Here is a 26,871-nt window from a genome sequence, read left to right as displayed (position 1 = left end):
CGATGTGAGTGACAAACCCGATGTGAGTGACAAGCCCGATGTGAGTGACAAACCCGATGTGAGTGACAAGCCCGATGTGAGTGACAAGCCCGATGTGAGTGCCATCTCCCAGTTCGACAAGACCAAACTGAAGAAGACTGAGACTCAAGAGAAGAATACTCTACCAACTAAAGAGGGTGAGTATAGACCTATACCCACCAACTGCTTTCAAACAATGTAGGCCTATCCTGGTTTCTGGGGCCTTGCTGCTTGGGCTTGATGCCTGGCTTGAACTCCAACATGGTTGCTAGACCTGAACACGCCCAAGGGGAAATGAGTGTATTCTTCTAGGCCGTGCAACTATCTAACATGATCTGTTCAGTTTTCTGTACACTCCTCGGTGCACCTCAAATTGCACCTTGCATAATTCAAATTGCCATACCCTGAAGGCAGAAACTCTATTCTGAAATGCAAATCTAGCTAATACAATGTAGGGCAAAGGCAACCAAAAAAACATGATGCACAGTTAAGAGTTCTAGGGATATCTGATATGCTACTGGAAGTCTTGACTTGGCTGCATTTAGGCTTACCATTTCACTACAGCCTTTATTGGAAATGGTGTTGTTGAATATTGTTATTAATGCAAATTCTCTCCCGCAGTCATTCTCCAGGAGAAGGAGAAGGAGGTGGAGGTGGTGGCATCTTAAAGGCCCCCCCGAAAAATCCTTTCCTCGCATGCACAAGCTATGTTCCAGAGCGGCCTGTAACAGACTGAGAACGTGGATGATTCACTGATTAAATAAAGCCATGTAGACTTAATATTTTGCAGTTGTTTAATGTCTTGTCTTTTCAATTACCTTTTATCAAGACATGTCTGCCTTGCTTAATTTTAAGCACTTGTGTAAGTAGGGCTTCTCCAACTCCAGTCTCTGAGAGCTACTGGCTTTGCATACATCTGTTCCAGCACAGCACTAATAACTTTCACATAATCAGCTAACTTCAGAATGGGGACATGACTCTGGTGTGTTGGTGCTTGTTTTTGAATGAGAAAAACACATCTGTGGTTCTATTTCAACCTTTATTCCAACAGAACAACCCCATGGGGATTTATAGTTGATTACAATGTAGGACCTTGCCAAGAGACAAGAGGACAGCCTTACAAAAGCTCTTCGTACACAAACAACATGCATAGTACGGCGGTAAACCAAACAAACATGGGGTGGATAAACAGCAATCGATTATGTAGATTTAATGTATACATTTGGGCTCGGAAAGCATGAAAGTTTTACAATGGAATTCATAGGGGCAATCTGGGATTCAAACAGGGATTCGAACTATCCCAAGGCGTACTCCCTGCCACTTTATTTGGTAAACAGCTGAGTGACGAGTTGGAGAGAGGTAACCACTCAACTATGTAGACTTGAGCTATGGATCAAGGACTGACCATCCAAGTTCACTATGTTCTGAAGCTATACAGTGTTTGTTTATAATTGCATTGGTTACAAACAGTAAAACACGCTCATTTTGGATTCGGATGAGGTAAGATTGTTGAACTAAGCTCATGAGGCATTCATAAGTAACATTCTTCAAGAATCAATTAACAAGTGAAATATACAGTGCCAATCCCAGATTGCCCCGGATTGTAATTAACATTAGTTGATTATAAAGATTTATTGTATCCATTATGGCTGGGAAAACATTTTTTAAGCATGTTTTAAAAAAAACTTTTATGAGTCAGTTATACGTAATATTATTCAATAATCAATTTAAAAGTAAAATGTTCGGTGCCAATCCCAGATTGCCCCGTTAGGTAATTAACATTAATTGATTGTTGATTTCTTGTATTCATTAAGGCTGGGAAAACTTATTTCAATTTGAGTAATATTTTGACCCACTTCCCCTTAAAAGATGGCGGTCCCATCCGAATGGTTGATTACATGTTATTGCTTTCAATCAGCAATGTTGACAATAGTTAAATGAAACCTCTAGTCTTGCTGCTGTGGCTCTTTCAGAGGGTTTTGCAGTGCATATGACTCCATCTTGTAAAAGTGGAGAATTGTGTCCATTATTGTATGTTGCATTTCTATCTGCAACACAACTCTGAACATTGTGCCCCGCTGTATAAGCCCCTCCATGATCTGCACTTGACAACAGTTGAATCAGTCTTACATTCAATTCGCCTTGGTAACGGACTATGTAACTGGAGATACAATAAGAACCCGACATTACCTTTATTCCCACCTTTATTCACATTTCTTTAAAAAAACTCTTTGGCTACATATGTTGAGCTTTGATAAAACAGTGTGTGTATATATATATATACTTTACATATTTAGGATATGGCTGTACACAACAATAGTATATTACAGGTAAGTCACATATCACACATGTATAAAAAAACAAAACAAATGCATGCGTTGTTTGTAGGTTCTCCTGTCCCACAACAGTTAATTGTGTACAGTATATTGTAGGAAATGACAATGACTAGCAGTTTATGTCCATCCTCACAATCAACTGATTTGGTGAAAGAACCATAGGAGAGTACTGTATAGGCCAACATTATCACTCAATACATACTGTATACCAAATGATTCTGTGAAGCAGTTGACATCTGTAGAGTAAGAATATATAGGAAATAAAGGAAACACATCATCATAGAACCCCTCTGTATACCAATCTACTAGGCTCAGTATGAAAACATAAATAACCAAAGGCGCATGAAACAAAGGGCCCCCTTGTATACTAAAGCTTTGCATATATAACCAATAGAAAAACAACTATACTGTACAAAATAATTTACAGACAGTGAAAGGCTTTGTTTTGTTTGTTTGCTGGGCCTTTCCAGAATCTGGCGGAGGAGTAGAAAGAGAAAGAGGAGGAGGTGGAGCGTTGTCTGGCTTTCTTTCTTTTCTCTGTGCAGTTGTAGTAAAATTGTTAGATTTATCACACAAACAACAGCTTTTAATTCCGCAGCCAAGATGTCCCCTCGAGGACTGTTGCTGAAAATTACCCCTGTGAAAATTGCAACACAGCAGGAGTCTTCGGTCTGCCTTGGCAGAGAACGGAATTCTGGCTCTTGCTGCTGTTGACAATTTTAACTTTTTGGTGTCGTTTCTTTTTTTGTCGGTTTTTTTTTTATGTCCCTGATGTTTAGTTTTCGCTTGGCTTGTTAACCAAGTCACAAGAACTACTGTTGGCTATTGCTGGGATATACACAAACACGTGTTGAATTCTTGCATAGTGATTTCACATTTAAGGAGAAGTTACATTGCCCGTGACTAATCGCCCTGCAGTCAGTCATGTAGAGTCAAGCCCTGTCACATCCAAACCACCTTAGAGAGTGTTGTTTATTCAGGAATTGGACGGTTCTTAGTTTCTATCATTTCTGAGAGAGTTGTGTATCTGGGGCAACAAAAAAGAAAAAAGAAAAACACTTTGCACAAACTCTTTGCTCTTTGTTATCGTGGCATTTTACCATACTGCTGGATGATGGTAGTGATGGTAGTTCTTTTGTGTTTTCCGCTCTCTTTGTTTACCCTCCTCTCTCTCCCCAGAGCCTCCCCCCCGTCCCTGGTGATGACAAAATGGCTGCCCCCTTTCTGCCTTAGCAGGTGGTGTCCAGCAGTTGCCTGGAGACGGCTGGGTCCTTGTTCTCCTTGTTCTCCTTGTTCTCCTTGTTCTCCACGAAGGGCTTCTTCTCGGTCCCTAACGCGATGGCCTTGGCGGCGGCCACTTTAGCCTGCTTCCTACTGATCTGGAAAATGTCCCACCTCTCCGACAGCAGGCCCTTGCTGAAGATGTACTCGGCGAGGTAGGACACGAGAAGGATGGTGAACAACGAGGTGAGCATGATGGTGGTACGGAAGGGGAAGAACTGGGTCAGCTTTCCCTCGGCGTCCAGCCGGCACCCCGGGAAGTGGATGACGGGGGGGAGGTTGATGAGGGGCTCCCCGCTCATGAGCCTCAGTACCGCACTCAGGAGGTAGCCCATGGAGGCCCCGTAGCCGTTGGAGACCTTGAAGAAGAGGACGCACACCATCTGGGGGAACATGATGGTGTAGGACATGTCCACGCCCACTAGCCAGAAGACCAACACGCTGTTGTCCAGGAAGGTCAGGGCGGTGCCGGCGAGACCGGTGACCACGACGGTGATACGGATCACCCACTGCATCTCCCTGTCCCCTGCCTGTGCGGAGAAGGACGGAGGAAACCACATGATTGAGATTGAGACTTCAACTAAGCACAATCTCCTCACCATGTCTTCATTGAAAGAGCCTTTGTGAAGCATGACATGGAGGGTGATGCGTGCCAAAATTAAATACAATGCACACATCGAATTACAATAAACACCTCGAAAAACAATACATGTTGTAACAATGAATACAATGCAAAAATACTTTTTCAATGTCGGTCGGGAATATTTGTGCCAAAATTGAAACAATACAACCGTATAGTTTTTCGAGGTGTGTATTGTATTACGCATCACCCTCTAGAGTAATGTAATCTTATAACATAAAGAAACACTGAGCTCTAGTTAGGTCACATGGAAAAATGCCTGGCCCTCTGTGTGGTGAGTATTGTCACACAAAATGACTGTGTAGGTGGGGGGCTCCTCTATACAATGTAAAAAGCTGTCCTATAAAGCTTTCTATTATAATAATAATCATTACCATACAGTGAGGAGATCTGGACTCTTAATGATGATGTCAGCAGGGTCTCAGGGAGTATAGTAGCTTCGCCCACTCAAGTCAAATTAAATTAAAATTAAAAATTATAAAATTAAGTCCCTGAACACTATTTTATAACATTACGTTTGTTTAAGATTAGATATGGCAGAAATTAGATATGATTGAATATTGTGATATTTGGAGCATATCATGATATTGTTCTCTTACATAAAATAGCCTGTTAAAGTGCCTAAAACTGGTGAAACAAACTTGTTTCCTGCAAAGCAAAGCCAATTTAGTGGTGAAAACATGTATCTTTGTTTCACCAGACTATTTATTTATTTTAACACCAGTCATAACAGTAGTTCAGTGATTATGTTTGCTTATGTTGGGATGTTTCCACCATACTTCAGCAGTGAATAAATGATATGATCATATATTGGGTTATCTCCTAAAGTAATATTATTGTGAAGAAGATGTGGATATCGGCCAACCCTAGTTAAGTTATTTCAAATGCGGTAACACTGCACAGTACTTGGTTTGAACCCGACTGAACCCCTGCAAAAGCACTTGAAGAACAACTTAGAACAGTTTGTCATCCTTGGCTTGAACGTTGCCCTATATTACAAGGCACATTCTGTGGGGGCGAGACGGAATGGAAACAATTAAATAAAAAGGGCGTTCAAGAGAGAGAAAAACAAAATGCAAAGTGAAAACAGGCGACTATCAAAAGTGTGAATAGCTCCTTTGTGTTGCCATGCCAGCAGTAGCAGCTTGACTATATAACAATGTGGCTGGGTTGTAAATAACTGTAAAAGTAACTGCCCACTCAGGGCATATATACACACAGTACAATATTGACCAATAAAAGGCTCTTGTTTTTAAGACCTGGTGGAGAAACAATTTCAGACTCTGTTTCTAAGAATTGACGGGTTGAAATAGAGATGCCTGTGTCAAATTAAGATAATTCACAGACCAGATATTTCGTTTATTTACTTTAAGCTTAGGCCAGAAGCCTAGAGTGATATAAATGCCGGGTGGCCTTGTGGTCTGGGTTTTAATGGTGTTGTGACATTTCAATGGTCTTTCGCCGTATTTGGTTGTGTTTGTGTCCTGCTGTGACATCTCGGTTGTCTGGTGATGTCTTGCGTAACGATTTTTGGTGACATTCTCGTCCGCCTCTCACCTGTTTCCTGATGATGTTCTTGTAGATGTTCGAGGAGAACATGGAGGCGGAGGAGAGAAGGGCAGAGTCCATGGATGACATCACAGCGGCGGCGATAGCCCCGATGCCGATGATGGAGATGTAAGTGGGGCAGAGGTACTGCAGGGCGATGGGGAGGATGGAGCCCGCCTGACCGCGCTCGTATGGGGCGGGGGAGCCGTAGTCGGTCAGGTTCCAGTCTGGAACACAACAACAAGTTATGGCATTTTGTGTTCCAGAGTTCCACAGGTCTGGTATGTCACAATGCCCCCAACTACAGAGCCACTGGGTGTCACAATGCCCTCTACTACAGAGCCACTGGGTGTCACAATGCCCTCTACAACAGAGCCACTGGGTGTCACAATGCCGTATGTTTGCTGTTAATACACTATGAAAGCCCATACATCGCAAACTGCAGAACATCACAAACATAAGACACTAGACATTTTTTTAAACAGGCATCATCGCTATGATTGCTAGCGAAAGCAAATATGTGCAATTGCCGGCTAATGGTAAATACAGTATGTCCGTAAAATTCGCTCTGAGAGCGCCCGGAGTGCACACTGGGTTCAACGTCATAGAGCGACCAAGTAAATCGATTGGGCAAGAGGCATTCCATGAGCGCTGATCAGATCTCCAGAGCGTATTTCCAGACGCACCCACAGTATACCAACGGCTGTTACCTGTGGAAGCGGCCACGGCCCCGACCAGCATGGAGGGGATCCCCAGGACGAGGCAGAAGGCAGAGGAGGCGAAGCAGGTGACCTGAGCCTGGGTGTAGGACGAGGCTGACAGGATCCTCTGGTAGAACGCCTGGTAGGCCAGACCGCCGAGACCCTGAGGTGAAACAAGAGCAGGGGAGGTCAGACGAGATGTAGCAGGTGTGTGTGTGTGTGTGTGTGTGTGTGTGTGTGTGGCCGTCTGCCTGGGGCCGGATTCAACACCATGTTGTCACGGCTATCACGGCATACTCACGAAGCAACATCATAACCGTGTGTGTGTGTGTGTGCGTTTACGTGTGCGTGTGTGTATGTGCGCGTGCCTGCGTGTGCATGCATGTGTGTGTGTGTGTGTGTGTCTGTGTGTGCATGTGTGCGTGCGTGTGTGTGTGTGCGTGCGTGCGTGCGTGTGTGCGTGTGTGCACTATTTTTTTGTCTGTATTGTATGTGTTCACTCACCAGCACCAGGAAATCATCAATCCACTTTCCGGCGTCGGCTGGCTCCACCGTTCCGATCCAGGGAGCCTGGAAGGTCTCGTTGAAGGCGGTCAGTGTGATGTCCATGGAGTAAGGGTTAACCAGGAGGAACGGAACACAGATCCACTGCAACGGCACAACAGGAACATCAATCAATTACAGAACTAGTCATGCAACTCCAATTTCCAAAAAAGACGGTATATTTGTTCGTGATACCCTCAGCTCCCTGTATTAGTACATAAGTGAATTAGGAAAAGTCTTCATGAAGTCAGATGATTTTCCCCATTAAATAAAGTTTGACTTGATTCACTTACCAGGCTGACGAAGATGAGGATGAGCTGAATGACGTCGGTGTAAGCCACAGAGTAGAGTCCGCCCAGCAGGGTGTATACGATGGCCACCACCGAGGAGATGCAGATGGAGTAAACATAGGAAAGGTCCAGGATAACGCTCATGGTCCCACCTGGAATTACAGACCAGCGGAATACTCAACATCCACGGAATGTCAAAGATCGTTATGACAGTTTTGATCATCTGTTGTGCTGATCAAGAAACATGCTCTCTGGAATATGTTGCCTTTTTCTCTCACTCTCTCACTCTCACTCTTTTTTTCTTTCACTCTCTCATACTCTCTCGCTCTCTCTTTTGTTCTCTCATTGCTTGCTCGCTCTCTCGCTCTCCTCTCTCTCTCTGTATATTTATATATTCAAAGACACACACACACACATATATATATAAATATTTATTGCCCTTTGTAAGCTAACATTATTTGGTAAGAATGACTTCTGTTTGCATCCAAATAACACATACTGTACACTGCATCTATAACCTGAATACAGTATGATAACCAACTAGGCTTAGTACAATGATGTGCAATGCTGTCGTCTTATCATTGTACTACCTAACTGCCACAAATGCAAGTTTTCAAGGGAACTTTAACACACAGATTTCACATTTACCTCCATGGTTGAGCAATTCTTGCAGAGAAGAATGAAATGCAAAGCATGAGCGGTTTGGGTTTCAAACCGTAAAAGCAACCAAGAGAGTCATGGAGAAGCAACAGGCCATGAAATAAAATAATAAAATAAAATAAAAAACAGAACAGAACAGATACTGAACGATACAAGCAGCCTATTGATTGTGAGTCTCAGAGTGTGTTCCCGTTCTCCGTCAAAGATGCATCATCATCATCATCATCATCATCAACATCATCATTATCATCAGAATCATGATAAGAACTTAATCTAGAAATAAAGGAATAATATTTTTTTTAAATCTAGATAAAGGAAAAGAAAAGAACATCTGTGTTACTCAAACAAGCAAGCAGAAGCATCTCTACCTGCACAGTCTTCCTCAATGCCAGGGTCCCCCCTGCCGCGATGCAGCCACACCAAAACAACGCCCTTAAACAGAAAAGTGTCAGATCGGCGCATCGCTGACTACTGTTTCAGCCTCCCAGTGACCTTTTGACCTTTTGAGTTTACCTTGGTGTCTGTTTATAACCCCCCCCCACCCCCCGGAAGATAATAACCCGATGGCCTTATTTTACAACCCACCTATCTGACCCACCATTTTTCAGTAGCAGCCCCGGTTAAGTAGGAGATATCCTGAGAGGGGTTGGATGTTGGTTGTTGAAGAGGGGCTTGAGGTCAGGATGGATTGAATACAGGAAGCTATGGTGATGAGGATCAAGATGAGAAATGAAATCTACGTATCGAGTTCAGGATTCAATCCGAAGCGGTTTGCTTTAGTAGCTAGGTTTGGGCAGACACGCACGCACGCACGCACGCACGCACGCATGCACACACGCAGACATGGACACACACAGGCCAAGCAAAAGCGGGGGGGTCCCTGTGCAAATCGAGTGTATGCGCGTGTGTAGTCCTCAGTCACAAAGACACTAACTGAGCATTATGGGTATCGTGTGGGGGCGGGCCACTGACCACTGTAATGTAACACGTTGGTTTCAGTGGTCGAATAAAGTTTTTTTCCAAAACACCAAGTAGGCCGATAGTGTCCAGTTTCCAGCCTTCTCCTACTACTACGATGGATTCTGGAAAATGATATGTTTTGTTCCCTCTCTCTCTCTCTTACAAAACCCTCTTTGAAACACAGGCTGGAATAAACCCTCTTGTGACACAAGAACCTCGTTAAATAATTGATCACCTTTCACAATCAACAGGCTGCTCACTCTTAAACCCCCTTTGAAAAAACGCTGGAAAACAAAAACAGTGTTAAAACATACACCATACACACCACAAGCGCGCACGCACACACACGCACACACAAACACACACACACACACACACAGATTCCCTTGATTGAATATTAAAGTATATACCAACCATGAATGTAAACAATATTATTCAACTATTAATAGTTTTAAATGAGAATTGTTGATCACCAAATGGGGTTATGATGCGGAACATATTCATACAAAGGTGGTGTCCCTAATACGACCTAACCTGTACAAATGAAAGATACAGTAGGCCTACTTCAAGGAAGGTTTTTTTTTATTATTAAAAAGCTATTTATTGTTAAATAAAGCACAACTTTGTACGGTCTGTATATTGTACTCCATCCACCATTGTTATCATGGCCTCCAGTCTTGACTCATGAGTCCCCATTGTGTACAGCACTTCTGCAGCGCTCAACACACATTTCGCCTCTTTCCTTCTCACTGACATGACGTTCTTGAGTTTCTCCCAGTTCACAAAGAACTGGAACAACCGAGGAGTGTGTGAGTGTGTGAGTGAGAGAGAGTGAGTGAGTGAGTGAGTTTGTGTGTGTGAGTGTGTGAAACACTGGATGTGTTAATTTACCTAGGCTGACAAGCGTGCGCGCGACCCACAGGACGTCGGCGATCAGCGCAGGAAGGATCAGTGCACTGCTCAGGACGTTGCCGTACTTCAGCTGGAAGGGGTCCATCATTGTCATGTACTTGTTTTCCCTCATCGGCTTGGCGAAGAAAAAACCACCTGGTGAGGAAAAAGAGGAAGGGGGGAGGGATAATAAAGCTTTCGCATTATAAACAAAGAGTGTTGTCCTCAGATAACACCTCGACACCTTCCACGTCGTCGTCCCGCTCTCTCTCCCCTACGACAACAATGGGAACAAAACGGAACCGAATCGCTAATCGGGTTTACGTTACATTAGAATCAAAGTTTCCGTTTGACGGCCTCCTCAATTACACAGGGGCAGTAAAACTCTGACAGGTTGTTTTTCATCCCGCGAGGGAGTGCATTCCGTCCTGCTCCTCTTGATAAGTGCACCACCACCTGTCGCCCGGGCGGTCGCCTCAGGTTACGATGGTAAAGTGATTGCTCATCGTCCTTTTTTAAGGGGATGATATGTTTACAGCCGAGGAGGGGGGAGGTGCACAGGTTCTCGTCTCATTGACAGCTCTCACACTAACCTGATACTGGGTCAGCCACATGGCACTCTAATCTGATAGCGCCTGTGTACCGTAATTGGAATCGGTTTGGTGGCCTGCTGCAGTGACAATGGTCAGAGTGCTCAATGTCATGCTGTTCATTGTCATCGCCTACTGACTTTGACCTTAAATGGTGATCTTACATCATATTAACCATTTAGCAGACACATTTATCCAAAGCGACTTACAATTAGCGATTCCAAGGGACAGTCTCCCCTGGAGTAACTTAGGGTGGTGTTCCCAGGTGGGATTTCAACTCATGACCTTCTGATCACCAGTCCAACTCACTATCCATTAGGCAAGGCAACCACTACCCACAATGCAACACTGTGTTTCATCTGTGTGGCTGGGACCGATGAGGTAGCATCGTATTATATGACAGCAGCTACAATGGATTCGGTGAGTAATCCCCACTACTACCTAGTTAGTGTAGAGGAGTGAGGATAACTCACAGAATCCATTGCATTGCAATGTTTTGGCTTGACTAGCGAGTGTGCCGTTGATTTTCAACAAAGCTGAAATGTATTTATTAGTAAAAGTCCCTAAACGGTTGCCGACTTGTTCCCAGCTGCTGTCACATGTGGATCAGTGGAGCATAGGGCACATCTTGTATTTTGGGTCGAGCGTTTGTCAATATTGTTGGGTCAACAGAGCGGGTCAACGTCCTACTGTCCTACGTGTCCCACTCACCCAGGAAGAATGTGAGGACGTAGGGGACGGGCATCAGGGCCCAGACCAGGCCTAGCGTCGGGTTGTACACGGCCTCCGCGATGCCCAGGATGAAGCCTCCGCCGACCCAGGTAGCTGTGAGGGGGAAACACACACAGAGAGAGAAACACGTTACAACACCCCTGCATACATACGTACACATCTTAGACATTTTGAGTTATTGTTTTTGAAGTTATTGTTTTCCCCGATGCATTTAGTTTTTCGGTGAGCTCTGAAACTGAACTGGTCGAATTTGATGATTCCAATCACACAACCTTGGTGGAAACGAGTGCTATTATATTTCACAACAAGGTCTCAGGTGAATTGGATGGAATCTCCCCCCCAAAAAAGGACCCAATCAGATTGGCTGCTTTCAAATCCCTCCCTCCCTCCCTCACCAGTCAGTGTAAAGATCCCAACCATCAGGTTGATGTTGCGCCCGGCGAGCAGCGTGACCTCCATCCCTCCTCCCGTGCACTTCTTCTCCTCCTTCTTGGAGCGCATGGACGCCCAGATCCCCGTCCCCAGGATGAGGACGTAGAACACCGCCATGACCACCAGACCAGGGACGTTTAGCGCCATCTTCTCCCCGAAGCTTTGGATATGTTACCTGTCAGACGGTAGATAGAGAGAGAACGTACGTGGTCAGTACATAGTTAACCACCGCAAAGAGTACACTGTACACCAAGGGGAGGCTGCTGGAAGTAGAAGATCGGAGGACGGGCTCATACCAATGCATGGAATGGAAAATGAAGAATGGTGTCGAACACTTTATATATTTTTTTAATATGTTTGGTATTTGTTTGACACGATTCCTTATTTCGTTCCATTCATTACAATGAGCTCATCCTCCGATTTCTACATTCACTAGCCTCCCTTGCTTGTACGGTCAACTCCAGATATATGCTATGTCTACCAGGCTCTAGTGGCTATGTGCACTAAACCGAAGCATGCAGTTAACCAGTGTATATATATATATACAATATTAATAATGTTGTTTTCTTTGTAACTGCCCAGTACTTAAAGAGAATTTGAAACTCATCCAATGCTTATACTTATGTGTATACTTGTAAATACAGATGATCCACATACTGTACAAGGGATACACATACAGCAGGATTGACAAGGTGAGATAGAGTACATACATAAACAGTGATTAATAAATAGTACTGTTTTGCCTTTTGCATAACCACAGAATTACTTTGGGTTTGGAGTAGAACGGGGGTGGGGGTGGAGGGGGGTTGCACAAAAATTGCCATCTAAGTTGCTGCTTTTGAAAAAAATAAACAAACATAAATGCTAAATGACATTCACCACGTGCAAGAAACTATCAAGCGCAAAAGAAACAATAAACAACAAACAACTGGGCGAGTCGATAACAGGTAGTCAAGTCAATGAACAGATGGAGAGAGGAGGAGGAGGAGGAGGAGGAGGAGGTGGAGAAAGTAGATAATATCCCTTCTTTCAGGAAAGAGGGGAGGAAGAAAGAAAGATAAATGTAAAACATAAAAAATATTAAAAATAATAAAAGAAAGGAAGGCGCTTTTTTTTTCTGATGCCCAAGTCAGGCTCTGCTTGAAGTGGCAGAGGGGGAGAAAGGGAGGTGGAGGGGGGCGTGAAGAGGTGGAGAGGTGGAGGAAGGCTCACCAGCTGCTGGGCAGCGTTGACAAAATGGCGGTGGCCCATCTTCAGTGGGACGAGGCCCCAAGGTTCGACGGAAACCTCGGGAAGTGAAAATAACTTGTAGCCTTGTAGGCTATAGTATTAGAGTGTTCAAGTGTGTGTGTGTGTGTGTGTGTGCGCGCGTGTGTGTGCGCGTGTGCGTGTGTGTGTGTGTCTGTGTGTGTGTCTGTGTGTGTGTGTGCGTGTGTGCGGTCAGGTGAGCATGGAGGTGTATAAGAGAGAGGCCTGAAGAACTTGAGAAAGGAACCTACGTACGTACCACCCGGTGCTGGAAATGAAAGAGCTTTTTTGACCGTAGCTTGGACCACCGATAGAACTGGACTGCTGTTCAATATAGACAACAGTGTCATAGGCATTTTATAAGGGTGTTATAACTAGGGCCAGAGGTTTTTCCTAGCCAATATTGGTCAGGGAAAACTCCTGGCCCCAAGTTTTAACCAATCTTTAACCAGGGGTGACGGAACTTCAAGTGATCAAGCATCACAATAAAGCTGTCTCTTTCGAATGTGGGTTTTATTACACAAAAGATTTCAATACGACAGGCAGTAATAGTTCATCTGACATACAGTATTGGCAGTGTAGAACTGTCATAGAGGTAACAAACACAGCCTTCTTTAAGGGTAAATCAATGTTTCCTGTCCTGCAAAAGATTTGAATAGAATAAAATAAAATAAAAAAAGAAATGGAATATAACATGAAAACAATAGAATTAATAATACTGTGAACTGTGAAGCGTGGGGGGGAAGGGGGGGGCGGGGGGTGGGGCAATTGGTTGGATCTGGAGAATAAGAGAGAGGGTGTGTGTGTGTGTGTGTAAGGTGTGTGTCCTCACATGCGTGTACATGTGTACATTTGTGCTTGTGTGTGTGTGTATGTATGTATGCGCCTACAGTGTAGCAAGACTCCCTACATACCAGACATTCCGAACCTAAACAAGGTCGTTATCAACAAACGATTATTACAACATCATTAAGATCTCGCTGACGATTAAGGACAAGCAGAAGAACGGCCACGACAAAGCCGCATCGAGCGACTTCAATACAAACCAAACACTGGTAAGCAAGTAGCGAGACAATAGCTTCACTTCAGAACTTCCTCACGACCAAAACTCACACAATGAAAGCCCCTTTTACATTGAAACTGCAGAGTTCCTAGTAAACTCCGGGCTGTTTTTAAACAGGGGAAGTACTGTCTAAATACCTCCCTCCTTAGTGGGGCCCCCCCTACGGGCCTACAAGTAGGGCACAGATGCGGGGGTGGGGAATGATTAGCCCAGGCCGAGGGGACCTCTCTCTCTCTTTCTCTTTCTGATGGACTGTTTGTTCTAGATAAGGCCTTTCCTGCTGTTTGTTTATCCTGGTACTTGTCTTCAAGACCTGCCAGAGAGATTCTGGTCCACGCACACGCCAGACATACAGCGGCGGTGTCTTTGTTTACATAAAGGGCGGGCCCCCCGCGCGTACCTCAACTACTACAATACACTCTCTTAAGTTGTCCTAACACCTTCGGTACACACTGATAATTATAGAGTTATTTTCGCTACTGTGATTGTTGTTTCTTCACGCGTCGGTCTTTCTCTCTTGAATACCCTTTACCTCCGGTCTATGTACACAAAGCTTTTGGATTCTTTCTTTTTTTCTGGTCTTAGTTTTTTTCTCTCTCTCTCTCTCTCTCTCTCTCTCTCTCTCTCTCTCCCTCCCCGTCTTCGCGAATACACGTGAAGCATTGCACATGCCACGCCAAAACGCTTGAGACTGGAGTCCCTCCAGAGAGACACTGGAGTACACTGGCAGTTTGTATACCGCTGGTAGGGACGAAAACAATCCCATTCATTATACGGGCCAGACCCAAGACGGTGCGGTGCGGTCCACTCCTCTCTTCCCCACCCTCCCTCCGCCTATTCCCTCCCTCCTTCTCCTCCCTCCTCTCTTTCACAACCGTGTCATACATGCTTCTCTATTCGGGTGTTTGCTCAGCAAACATCAGTGCAGGAGAGAGTTGCACCGTTCCTGGCTCTCACTATCTCACTATATTCCAGTGGACCAAATAAGGCTCAGACCACCGCCAACATTACCTCAGAGTCTACTTGGAGGCACACTATTCTCCAGCTGTAGCTATTTAAAAAAGGCCTTTAAACTAATTACTCTATTTTATTTTTAATCTGCTTTCACAAGCAGACCCCCATGCTTACTTACTCACTCACCCACTCACTCACACACAGACATTGCACATACTTTCCACACATCCATACACACACACACCCACACCCACACCCCCATTGACTGATTCTGACATTTAATGACACATCTTTCCTGTATGTGACATAGGGTTCTGCACACACTTTCTCGGTTACCATGGGTTAGTCACCGTGGCGAGTGACCTACAACCAAAACCAACCAAACCATTTCCGATAAGCAGGGTGGGGAGATTAGAGTGCAACAGAGGGAGTTTTCACTAAACACACACACACCCACACACACGCACACACAGCTCTTTCCCACTTCATTATCTGGGCAGCTGGGAGCCCTGGTACATGTAGCCCCATTCCTGGGGGGTGGGGACGGGGTCAAAGCCCACCTCTCCGAAATCTAAATCTGTTCCTCCACCTGGCCTCTCTCCTCCTAAAGAAAGGGGTCCTTATACACAGACACACACACACACACACACACACACACGCCCCCACATACCTAACACACTTGTATACACACACGCACACGTCTCCACATACCTAACACACTTGTGTATACACACACACACACACACACACACACTTTCCCAGGGTCAGCTCATTTCACCCCTGACCTTAGCTGGGTTTTAAAAGGGCTGGTGATCTCACCCTCCCCCCCGGACAGGGCTCCTGAGCTTCAGCTCAGTGTCGTATCACAGAGCCCCCGTTAACCGAATCAAACAATTTGGCACGCACACAGCGGCATGTGTTACCAGCTGGAGTCCAATTTATACCCTTTTAATTCAATAAATTAAGGTCAAACTATATTTTAAAAACATTCCTCCAGGTAGTGAGTAAGGTGTGGCCTGGCAGGTTTCCAGTGCAGACCCATCTGTCTAGGAATGTGACTCAGTACTTTTCCTATAGTGCAGCCTCGGGGTGGGGGGGGTTGTGCGTATGGGCGCGCGTGTGTGTGTGTGTGCGTGTGCGCGTGTGTGTTGGTCTGTGTCTGCATGGCATGCACAAACATGCACAACCGTCCTCGTACCGCACAATCATCTGATACTAGTGCGGAGGTCAACACGCATATCATATTTCAGTCTAAGCTAACCGCTGTTGCAGGCAAACAAATGGAGATTAAGCTTTTATTGATATCTACATTCATATGTGCTATGTGGGTGTTTGAGTAGAAAGCAATCATGTAAAAAAAAAACTTCAGAATGGTCAGAATGGAGTGTGTGAACTGTGACGTCAACGTTCTAGGCCTGTCCGTGTCGCCTTTCAGAGAGAGAGAGAGAGAGAGAGAGAGAGAGAGAGAGAGAGAGAGAGAGAGAGAGAGAGAGAGAGAGAGAGAGAGAGAAAGGGGGAGTGAGAGAGAGAGAGAGAACACTGTTTGCACGGCCATGGAAAAAAACAAGAGCCATCCTACCTCCACCACCCCCTCCCTCTCTTCCTCCTCCCCTTCTCTCCTGACTGAAAGAGCGAATGGAAATCTCACAGGTACCGTACTGACTGAGACCTTTAAGAATTTAACACCGTTCCTCACCCCTTTCAGTTTGCCCAAATGGTGACGTTTGTGTACATTCCATTACATCGACACAATAATGTAATAATAATAACCTAAAACTTGCCTGAAAAAACTCCTGGAGAAGACTAAACTGCCACGGCCTGGACACCAGACGATTTCTAAAAATGCATGGGGTAGGCATCAACGCTGCAACCCCATAAGTTCCCAAAATGTTCTCCGTCTATCTTACTGGCATACGACTTTCAACCAAATTTTATATATCACTTAGGCCTACACTTTTCCCAAAACAAAAGCATCACTTTCATTCTGACTTTGAACATTTAACTCCCTACCATGAAGAAATACTACTATAAAAAAAGAAAAGATTTTCAGAAATCAGGCCTACTCAAATAAAGCACCATTGAAGCACTCCCATGCATACACACTGAACGCCGAGAGTATCAATTCCCTTCAAAACATTCACCTTCTGCAGATGTCCCACATCTAAGTATAGTGGGTAGTGGTGCTGCATATAGGGTCTAACAGAGCTATAGCCTATATGGCATCTATATGGGATCACCATACAACATGTATACCAAATCAGGATGTATTCTTTTACATACAATGCCGTAATGCCGTCTGGTTAACTTATCTCTCGGTTTGCACATGTAGTGCTGGTGTGTGTGTGTGTGTGTGTGTGTGTGTGTGTGTGTGTGTGTGTGTGTGTATGGAGGGAGGGGGGTGTGGTGTGGGGGGAGGGGGGGGTTGTGTAACACTTGGGAGGTGGGTGAGGATATAAACACATTTACACACAGAAGATAGTCTCTCTTACAAGGCATAAGTTATGTAAGTTACGTTATGACTGAGGTTCTATTCTGCAGAACTGAATAAACCGTTTCATATCAGCCTCTGTGAGGTCATTGATTAAAATAATCAATTGGAAACACAGGAAAGACCATCTGCTTATCATAAGCAAAGAGAGAGAGAGAGAGAGAGAGAGAGAGAGAGAGAGAGAGAGAGAGAGAGAGAGAGAGAGAGAGAGAGAGAGAGAGAGAGAGAGAGAGAGAGAGAGAGAGAGAGAGAAATGGCAACTTAGATCATGATCTACCATGCTTGCAGAAACCACATATGAAACTGAAAATAACAACCTTGATCCTTTATCTCCAGGGATGGAAAATTACAACAGTTTTGTGCATAACAGAGACATTGTTAAAACAAACAGTAACAAAGATAACCAATTTAGGCATATCGGGGACCAAGAACAAACTACATTGGACATCTGACCTTCTCACATTTAAAACTAAAGAAAATAACCTTGATGTTTTTATTTTATCTCCCATGGGAGGGAAGAGAACAGTTGTTCTGACGACAGTTTAAATATATCAGGAACATAGTACAAAAACAAAGATAATCAATTTAGTCATGTTAGAGACAACAGACAGACTAAATTGGCTCATGGGTCAGCCTAAATGTAGTTATGAAATCCCTTGAGGCTATTCTGGGCCAGGCATGCACCCTCACTTAGCGTACCCCAGGCAACACACTGACAAAACACTCCATCTCTAACAACACACATGAAATCGATCCAACACACACACACACACACACACACACACACACACACAGACAGAAAAACAAACAAAAATCTTCCTTCTTCTAGCTTAATGACTGCCAATGGCCCATGGCCTGATCAACACACACGTGCACACACACACATACACGTGCACACACACACACACACACACACACACACACACACACACACACACAAACACACTTCATCCCCATTTGAAGTTCAAACCGTATTGACAGTGACAAAACAAAACAAAATAAACACAAACCAAAAGAACAAAACCCTAACGGATACACCAACAAAAGCCTAAACTCTCTGGGAAGTTGATAAATGACATACATACCTAATGTGATGAGAGTTAAAGCGTGTCCCACCTAGAGCTGATGCAGTGAAGGCTATTCACATGAGACAAGGGGACGGCAGGCACAGTCAATGGAGGGCTAAGAGCCACAGTGAGAGAAAGGCAGGATCAAAAAAATGTGTGAGGTCTAAGACTCTCTCAGACTGAAGAGCGAGAGAGAGAGAAACCGGGAACTGAAATTAAATTAAAACCAGTCTGAACTGATAAGAAAGTCACCAGGCAAGTTCAACCAACAGGTAGGTAGAGAGAGAGAGAGAGAGAACTTGGGACAACAAAACTAGTGAAGAGAGGGAGAGCTTGTGGTCGGTCTCGAGTCTATTCCGGGGGAAGGGCAGAACACTCATCCTAGAACAACCCTGTGCAACTCCTCGGTTATAAACCCTGTGGTGGGGGGTGTCCGATGACACAGGGTGCAGGAAGCTAGCAGCCTGTGATCTGATTGGTGACTACGTCAATTTCCTTGTTCGTGCTTGGCCAATTACCTCCCAGCGGTATGGATGAGATCAGCCTCAGAACCATGTGAGGACGAATTACCCTAGATGTTTTATCTAGACTTTTTCCTTTTCTATAGTATCCCTCCCTCTGTATCACCCCGCCCCCCCTTTCTTTATCTCTCTCTCTCTGCCTCCCTCCCTCTCTCTCTCTTAGTCTCTCCCTCTTCACAAAAACAAGATATGCCTTCGAGGAGACGCTATTGTACAGTATCTGTCCAGCAGTTGCACAATACCATTGTCCCTGCCAGCTATGCGTCCCTTGGCAGCCTGGCCCAGCCCATCATATTACTATTTGGCCGTCAGAAAAACAACATCTCTCCCTCGCTCCCCTTCCTCTCTCTCTCTCAGTTTTTTTCTTCTTCTTCTTCCTCTTTTTCATTGGTTTGAGCGCCCCTCCTTGACACACAACAAAGACCAACTTGTTCTGCCTCGAGTGTGGAGAGTATCCCGTTTTTTAAAAAATCGCCCGAGACAGCACATTTTTGAGCGAATGAGGAGGTGGAAGTATTGTCGTTGTATAAATACAAAAACATAGGCCCAGAAAAGCCTGGTTTAGGGTTTAAAGGTTGAAAACGATATACAGATAGAGAGACCACACTGTAGATATAATAACCCTGTGTGTAGGAAGAGAGGAGACATTGTTCTCTCTCTAAGTGCTAGAATTGCCGTTCATAATGACACCGTAATTCAAAGATCTAGAGAAGCCGGTCTCCTCCAGTATTGACAGCTTTATATCAGCTAAGGGCAGACTTAGTAATGAGAAGCACGCAAGGTGAACTGGAGCTTTACACAGGGCGCTCTCCAAACGCTCTCAAACTGAGGAAAAACAACATGTTGCCACTGCACACAGCCAGACTTGAACCTATGGCATGCATGGGTTTCTGGATGTTCCTGTTATGGACAGGTCTCACTGAGGTCGAGGGTCAAACACACCCTCCAGATGAGTGAAACGTTTAGGTTGTCATGTAGTGAACTGTACCTGGGACTGAAAAGAAAGGGACCGTAAGATGAGGGTTGGCTCCCACTTGACAAGTGCTCACTGATGATAATGGAGCATTGGAATGCACATACTGCCGAAACCAATAAAACACTTGACACACAAAGAACTTGTTACTTATCAAAGTCTATGTAGATTATCAGCTATTAAATAAAACTTGCACAAAGAAAACATGGGTTTCAATGGGGGAACCATGGGGTCACCTACAATGTGGCTAGCGTGTTAGCGGCTAAATGGTGGCATAACGCAGTTGGTTCCAAAGGACACGTATGGGTCTCAATCAATTCACTCAAATGGACAGTTGCTGGATTTGTTGGCGTAAAAGTTTATAAGAACACATTGCACTCCTGCAGACTATATCAGCACGCTAGTAAACATTGAATTCCTGCAAGTGAGAGTTACCTGCAAGTGAGATTAAAAGTTACCACCTGGGGAACACCACTGCTAGTGTGCTCTTGAGTAAGGCACTTAGCCCTCAATTACTCCAGGGAGACTGTCCCTGTAATCTCTAATTGTAAGTCGCTTTGGATAAAAGCATCTGCTAAATGGTATTAAATGTAATATATATTTTCATTGGAAGTGGGTTTAGTCTTAAACTATCCACTATGTCCAGTGGGACTGCATTGACTTGCAAAAAAGTGATTTGTTGATTCTAGCGTAACCCGTGTCACCTGAACTACCTGTCTTGCAAGTTAACAGACACTTTACACTTCAGAGATAAAACATGACATTGCAGCCAGCTACAGTAACTAGGCTACTACAAGTAGCTTTTTTTACTTTACCCGATGCAGTGAGTAGGCTAATGATGCTGCTGAAACAATACAAATGCTTCTCAAGAGACAAAGAAATCAACTAACACTTTTCCCCCAAAAACAGCAGCAATCGACAAAAACACTTTCTTTTCCCCCCTTTTCTTTTCAGAGAGCATCAACAACAGTGGTCCAGCTGTGGGACGTTAGAGTCCCTTTAAGAGCCCCCTTCCTGTGCTGGGAATGCTCAGACAAAGCGTGAGTGTGCGTCTGTGTGTGTGTGTGTGTGTGTGTGTGTGTGTGTGTGTGTGTGTGTGTGTGTGTGTGCATGTGCATGTGTGTGTGTGTGTGATGTCACAGGGGGGATGGGTGGGAGTACCCACTGTGGCAGCAGCACACACTCTTTTTCTGATAGACTTCATTGTTCATTCCTGTTCTCCTCCTCCTTTCAGTCCTCTCTCTCTCTCCCCTCCCCCCTCTCGCTCCCTCGCTCTCTCTTTCCCCCCCTGCAGTCTCTTCCACATGTGTCAGTAATTGAACATTGAACACAGCGTCCTGGCTCTAATGAGATCATGGTGGAAGGGTTTTGGCCGGGCACGCGGCGTGCCTGTCCTCGATTACCATCGGGAGGGCCACTCATCTCTGCTCACGGCTAGGACAAAACCAACAGTAGTACGACTAATCAAAGGACTAGGAGTTTGTCTACTAATTACTGAGTAGCGCTCGCTAATGACCGTGTACTGATAGGCCTATAATGTAACGCTCCGTTGATAACTTCCGATGCACATAAAGACAACACTCATCTCCTCATCATCCCTGTCATAGAACACGAAACAGTCGTAGGAACCATCGTAGCACTTCTAACTGATACTGACCCGATTCTAACTGATACTGACTACTAGGATAATACTACTGTCTCTTATGGATGTTAGACACATGAGCAACTACCAGCAATAGTGCATGGAAGTACCTCACAATACACACATAGGACATCCCTTGTAGTGCAGAACACATTAAAGGGATAGTTCACCCAAATTACAAAATCACCTATTTGGTTACCTGATAAAGATTAAGACAGAATAAATGTGCTAAATGGTAAATGGACGGCACTTATATAGCGCCTTTTTTGCTGCTCCAAAGTGCTTTACAACAGCCTCTCATTCACCCATTCACACACACATTCACACACCAATGGCGGCAAGCTGCCATGCAAGGCGCTGGCCCGCTCACTGGGAGCAATTTTGGGGTTCAGTGTCTTGCCCAAGGACACTTCGACATGTGGCCAGCCGGGGCTCGATCCGCTGATCTGCCAACCTTGTGATCATTAGAAGGTGACTCTACCTCCTGCACCACAGCCGCCCCACTGATGTCTGTCCTTGTCCAAAGACCCATTTATGGGTAAGGAATAAGGATGTATTATCCCTGTATTATTATATGTATTACCTATCCCTTTAAACATCATACTGTAGCAGTAACTATCACAGTATTTTTTTTAATAACTAACTGTAACTATATACTATACTATTTTTATACTAAAAACCACCAGTAATGCAGGATTTGGGAACAGTGCAACATTTTAGCTTGGTTAATGGTCTTATGACATGTTTTAGCATATTCAGATGGATAATCACACACACACACACACACACACACACACACACACACACACACACACACACACACACACACTACATTTAGGCCTACATTTTCGGCAACTTCACAGCAACTTACAACAAATACATTTGACTATGCTAGTGAACAAATACATTTGACTATGCTAGTGAACAAATACATTTGACTAAGATAGTGAAAGTGAATCATCACACACACACATGAACACACACACCCACACGTTTGCTATGTTTGTGCCAAACATCACTACAGGGCTATAATAAAATATCCCTTCCTTCCTTTGTTATAAGTATATAGGACTTGAGTCAAAAAGCTTTCGGCTATTGACAACAGTTTACCAGCCTGTCATTCTTGTCATTCGATGGATAAACTTGACTGACGCATTTGGCCCAAGGGAAAAGTATGTAGTAGTTATGATAATTATCACTTATGGATAATGATACGTTATTAATAAAACTCGACACACATTAAAAGGGCGTAATCTGGGATTGGTACAGTGCTTACATTTTTTATAGTATTGTTTTTGTTTTTTTACAGTATATATAAATCATTGATTCTTGAAGAATATAACTTATGTCTCATGAGCTTAGTTCAACTGTCTTACCCTATCAGAGCCCCAAAACCTGGTTAAAACTATCATATCAGAACCCCAAAACATGGTTAAAACCATAATTTCTGTGGATGGACAGTCTTGGAATCCATAGCTCGATGTGCTAAGTCTCAAAGTCTATCAGTCTCAAAGTCTATCAGTCTCAAAGTCTATAGTCTCAAAGTCTATCAGTCTCAATGTTTATCAGTCTCCAAGTTACTCCCATTCAGCCACAAGAGCATTAGTGAGTTCGGGCACTGATTTTGGGTGAGAAGGCCTGGCTCGCAGTCAGGGTTCCAATTCATCCCAAAGGTGTTCGATGGGGTTATGGTCAGGGCAGTCAAGTTCTTCCACACCAAACCCGGCAAGCCATGTCATTAAGGACCTTGCTTTGTGCACGGGGGGGCATTGTCATGCTGAAGCAAGAAAGAGCCTTACCCAAACTGTTGGACACAAAATTGGAAGCATACAATTCTCTAGAATCTCATTGTACGCTGTCGCATCAAGGTGTCCCTTCGCTGGAACTAACAATGAAAAACATCCCCCGACCATCATTCCTCCTCTACCAAACGTATACAGTTGGCACTATGCATACGGGCAGGTAGCGTTCTCCTGGCATCTGCCAAACCCAGACTGGCCTGTCAGACAGTGAAGCGTGATTTATCACTCCAAAGAACGTGTTACCGATGCTCCACTGAGTCCAATAAAGTTTGGAACTCGGGAGTGTCGCGAACGAGGCGATTTTTGACACGCTGCTCAACTTCAGCACCCATCAGTCCTGTTCTGTGAGCTTGTGTGACCGACCACTTCACCACTGAGCTGTTGTTGCTGCTTGATGTTTTTCCACTCACTTCACAACAACAACAGTACTCACACTTGAACGGGGATGGTCTAGCAGGGCAGAAATTTGGCGAACTGACTTTTTGGAATGGTGGCATCCTATGACTATGCCACGTGTCACTGAGCTCTTCAGCACAGCCCATTCTACTGTCAATGTTTGTCGATGGAGATTGCATGGCTGTATGTGTGTGTGTGTGTGTGTGTGCGTGTGCATGTGCCTGTGCATTTCAATGTTTGTCTATGGAGATTGCAGGGCTGTATCGGCGTGTGTGTGTGTGTGTGTGTGTGTGTGTATGTGTGTATTTATGTGTTTGTGTGTGTGTGTTTGTGTGTGTGTTGCCTGTGTTTATGTGTTTGTTGCCTGTCCATTTGAATGTCTACATGTTTTGTTTGTGTGTCTGTCTGTCTGACTGTCTGTCTGTCTGTGTGTACGTGTATGTATGTATAGTATGTACTGTCCATTTGAATGTCTACATGTTTTGTTTGTGTGTCTGTCTGTCTGACTGTCTGTCTGTCTGTCTGTCTGTCTGTCTGTCTGTCTGTCTGTCTGTCTGTCTGTCTGTCTGTCTGTCTGTGTGTACGTGTATGTATAGCATGTACTGTTCTTTTCACTGATGCGTGCAGTGTGATCCCTTGAGCTTTATGCCGCCCCCCCACCATGTGACTGAACATTTGAGCAGCCCTGTAAACAGTCTTCTATAGGAGGAGCAGCACAAAAACTGCCACATCCCTTCTCTCTCTCTCACTCTCTCTCTCCCCCCCTTTCTCTCTCTCTACCTCTCGCTCCCCCTCCCTCCAATTCAATAAGCATTGTCCGTCTCTCTCTCTCTCTTTCTTTCTCTCTCTCCCCCCTCCCTCCACTTCAATAAGCATTATCCGTCTCTCTCTCTCTCTTTCTTTCTTTCTCTCTCTCCCCCCTCCCTCCACTTCAATAAGCATTATCCATCTATCCCTCCGTCTACTCTCTGATCTCTTGATCAAAGCATTTCCTCTAGGGTTAGGGTTAGGGTTAGGTCAAACCCTGTGGCTCAAAGGGTATACCGTCGCTTTGATTCAGAGAGTTGGTTCTGTGTATCCCGACTCAGACGGCCTCCTGTTGTTGCCGTAAGCTGGGTGTTGAGGAACACCCTGATTCAGAATTCCGCCATGACGGAACTGGGAGAGTCTGTCTGTCTATCAACACATGTTTAGTCAACATACATCGAAGGCCAAAGGACATCCTGTCCTGTGTGTCTATCTGACCATATCAGTCTGTGTCATAGACTTGGCACCACCAACCCACGACTTTATTCCGGCAGTCTCTAGGACTGGTCGTTAACCAACATTCTATCTCCGTGGTGACGAAAGTCGAAACCCCAAACACCAGGCATCCACAAAATGGCCACCGGAGGTATCTGGTTTTCTTAGAACATTGTGTGATCTGTTACATAACAACAGAATGATAGATAAATGATTTGGTCTGAAAATCAATAAGGTGGGGGCTGGACAGAAACCTTGTGAAGTGAACATAACTTGTAAATATATATAGCCTATATAGCATGAGCACATGTGCTCACATAGCTGGCTTGAGTGGTTTGAGTGGTTTGTTTGAACTTACAAGCATAGACAGGTCCTGAGCCATCATAAATGTCAAGATCAATCAAGCAAATGCTTTGATCAGTGTAATGATCTCTCTCTCTCTCTCTCTCTCTCTCTCTCATACACACACACGACCCCAGATCTGTGTTAAAGCCAACCACTGTATCTATGGGGCTTTGTGTCTGAGGGTTTGTCTGTCACATGCTGTTAATTCACTGCAGTTCCAGTTTTTGTTTCTCGCAAGATTGTCGCTGGGTAACTTTATCGTTCCCGTAAAACAAAGTTTAAAGTTTCTGCATGACCTTTATCTGTGTGACATAGCAGGAGTATCAAATCGCCCCAGGCTATTTCCCCTACCAATCTCTCTCTCTGACTGATTAGCATGCGCCCTTCAAAAAGTGAAGAGGCAGGGCTAAGGATAACTCCTGGAACTGAACTCTAGAAGACTGTACAGCAGAGACACCGAGCCGAGGCTATAGGCTATGGCATACTGACACCCCTGGTGACTTTCAGGCATTCATAAAAGATGATTTACGAGTTACATTTACATTACATTTACCTTTACTCCACGTTTGTAAGAAGACACACATACACACACGTGCGCAAACATACATTCATCATATCCTAACGACAGACCTAGAACTTTCACACACACTCATCCACTACAGCATGTGCCGCCGGGGGGCTTCTATTGCGGATATATATTCAACGTGAATACATATTGAACTAGTATTTAACTACAACCTATATTTGACTTGTGACGGAGAAAATGGGCCATATTTGCTTTGAAAATTGCTGATCTGTGAGAGAAAACGGAGTGTGAGAGAAAGTCCACACTCCCGCCTTTTTCAAAATTCGCTCGACATAATAAAATTAATAAATACCTACCCCGCTCCCCACTCGGCTCACTCTCGACACTGCTCACCTGCTCTGACTGACAACCATGATGTTATTTTTAAAAAGGGCACTTTATGAGTGGCAGGGCTAGGAGGCAGGTGCTGTTGCCCCCTTGCACCCATATCCTGCCCCCCCCCCCCCCTTATGTGCGGAGTGCGGAAGTGTACACTCAGAGGCCTATCACGAACAGCAACAATGGAAAAGGAAACCACAGCGGACAAGATCAAACAAAGAGACCAGTCCACACAGTCACACACTCCACTTTGCATGAGTCGCAATGAGCACAAGGCTCGGCTACTGCATTAAAAACCTGACGTATCAATCAAGACACGACAGACCGTGATAGATATAGAAAATGTAGAGATGTATAGTTCCTATACAAACGTATAGCCATGTAGAGCCGACGGTTTTGTTGACGTTACTGCCTTGGGTGTATGCAGGGAGTCTGGCAGAAATCCAGAACGAAGGGTAGAATCGCTTGGCAATATCATATCAAAAGACCAACGCCACACCTCCACACCACACGACGTCTCGTCGAAAAGAAATGATTGTATTCAACGCTGGGTGGAGGAGTCCTTCCTTACCCAGCCAAGAACTTCTCTGAAACATCATTCAAT

General features: G+C 44.6%; 2 protein-coding genes across 6 annotated transcripts in view; both read right to left on the bottom strand.

Moving 5' to 3' along the window:
• The window catches only part of LOC308161248 (histone H3.2), a gene marked incomplete at its 3' end in the record, with an annotated part of 174,362 nt that overhangs the window by 54,125 nt on the left and 93,366 nt on the right, over positions 1-26,871 (bottom strand). The window lies entirely within an intron of this gene.
• On the bottom strand, positions 1,090-26,871 carry LOC308160091 (high affinity choline transporter 1-like). 5 transcript variants are annotated; one of them, XM_080533960.1, is made up of 10 exons: positions 18,695-18,775; positions 18,461-18,557; positions 11,586-11,797; positions 11,170-11,283; positions 9,869-10,024; positions 7,361-7,509; positions 7,029-7,172; positions 6,534-6,687; positions 5,833-6,050; positions 1,090-4,165 (listed from the first exon to the last, which is right to left on the bottom strand). In XM_080533960.1, exons 3-10 carry the CDS (start codon positions 11,767-11,769, stop codon positions 3,584-3,586), a joined length of 1,701 nt encoding a protein of 566 aa, XP_080390086.1. In that variant the 5' UTR covers positions 11,770-11,797; positions 18,461-18,557; positions 18,695-18,775; the 3' UTR covers positions 1,090-3,583. The 5 variants fall into 5 exon arrangements, with proteins under 5 accessions (XP_080390086.1, XP_080390087.1, XP_080390085.1 ...); XM_080533961.1 differs by lacking the exons at positions 18,461-18,557; positions 18,695-18,775 and adding an exon at positions 26,839-26,871; XM_080533959.1 differs by having other exon boundaries at positions 18,461-18,775.

This window comes from Nansenia antarctica (genome assembly GCF_963989245.1).
Source record: "Nansenia antarctica genome assembly, chromosome: 6".
In the NCBI taxonomy this organism is placed as follows: Eukaryota; Metazoa; Chordata; class Actinopteri; order Argentiniformes; family Microstomatidae; genus Nansenia; species Nansenia antarctica.
This window is presented reverse-complemented; position numbering and strand designations above follow the sequence as displayed.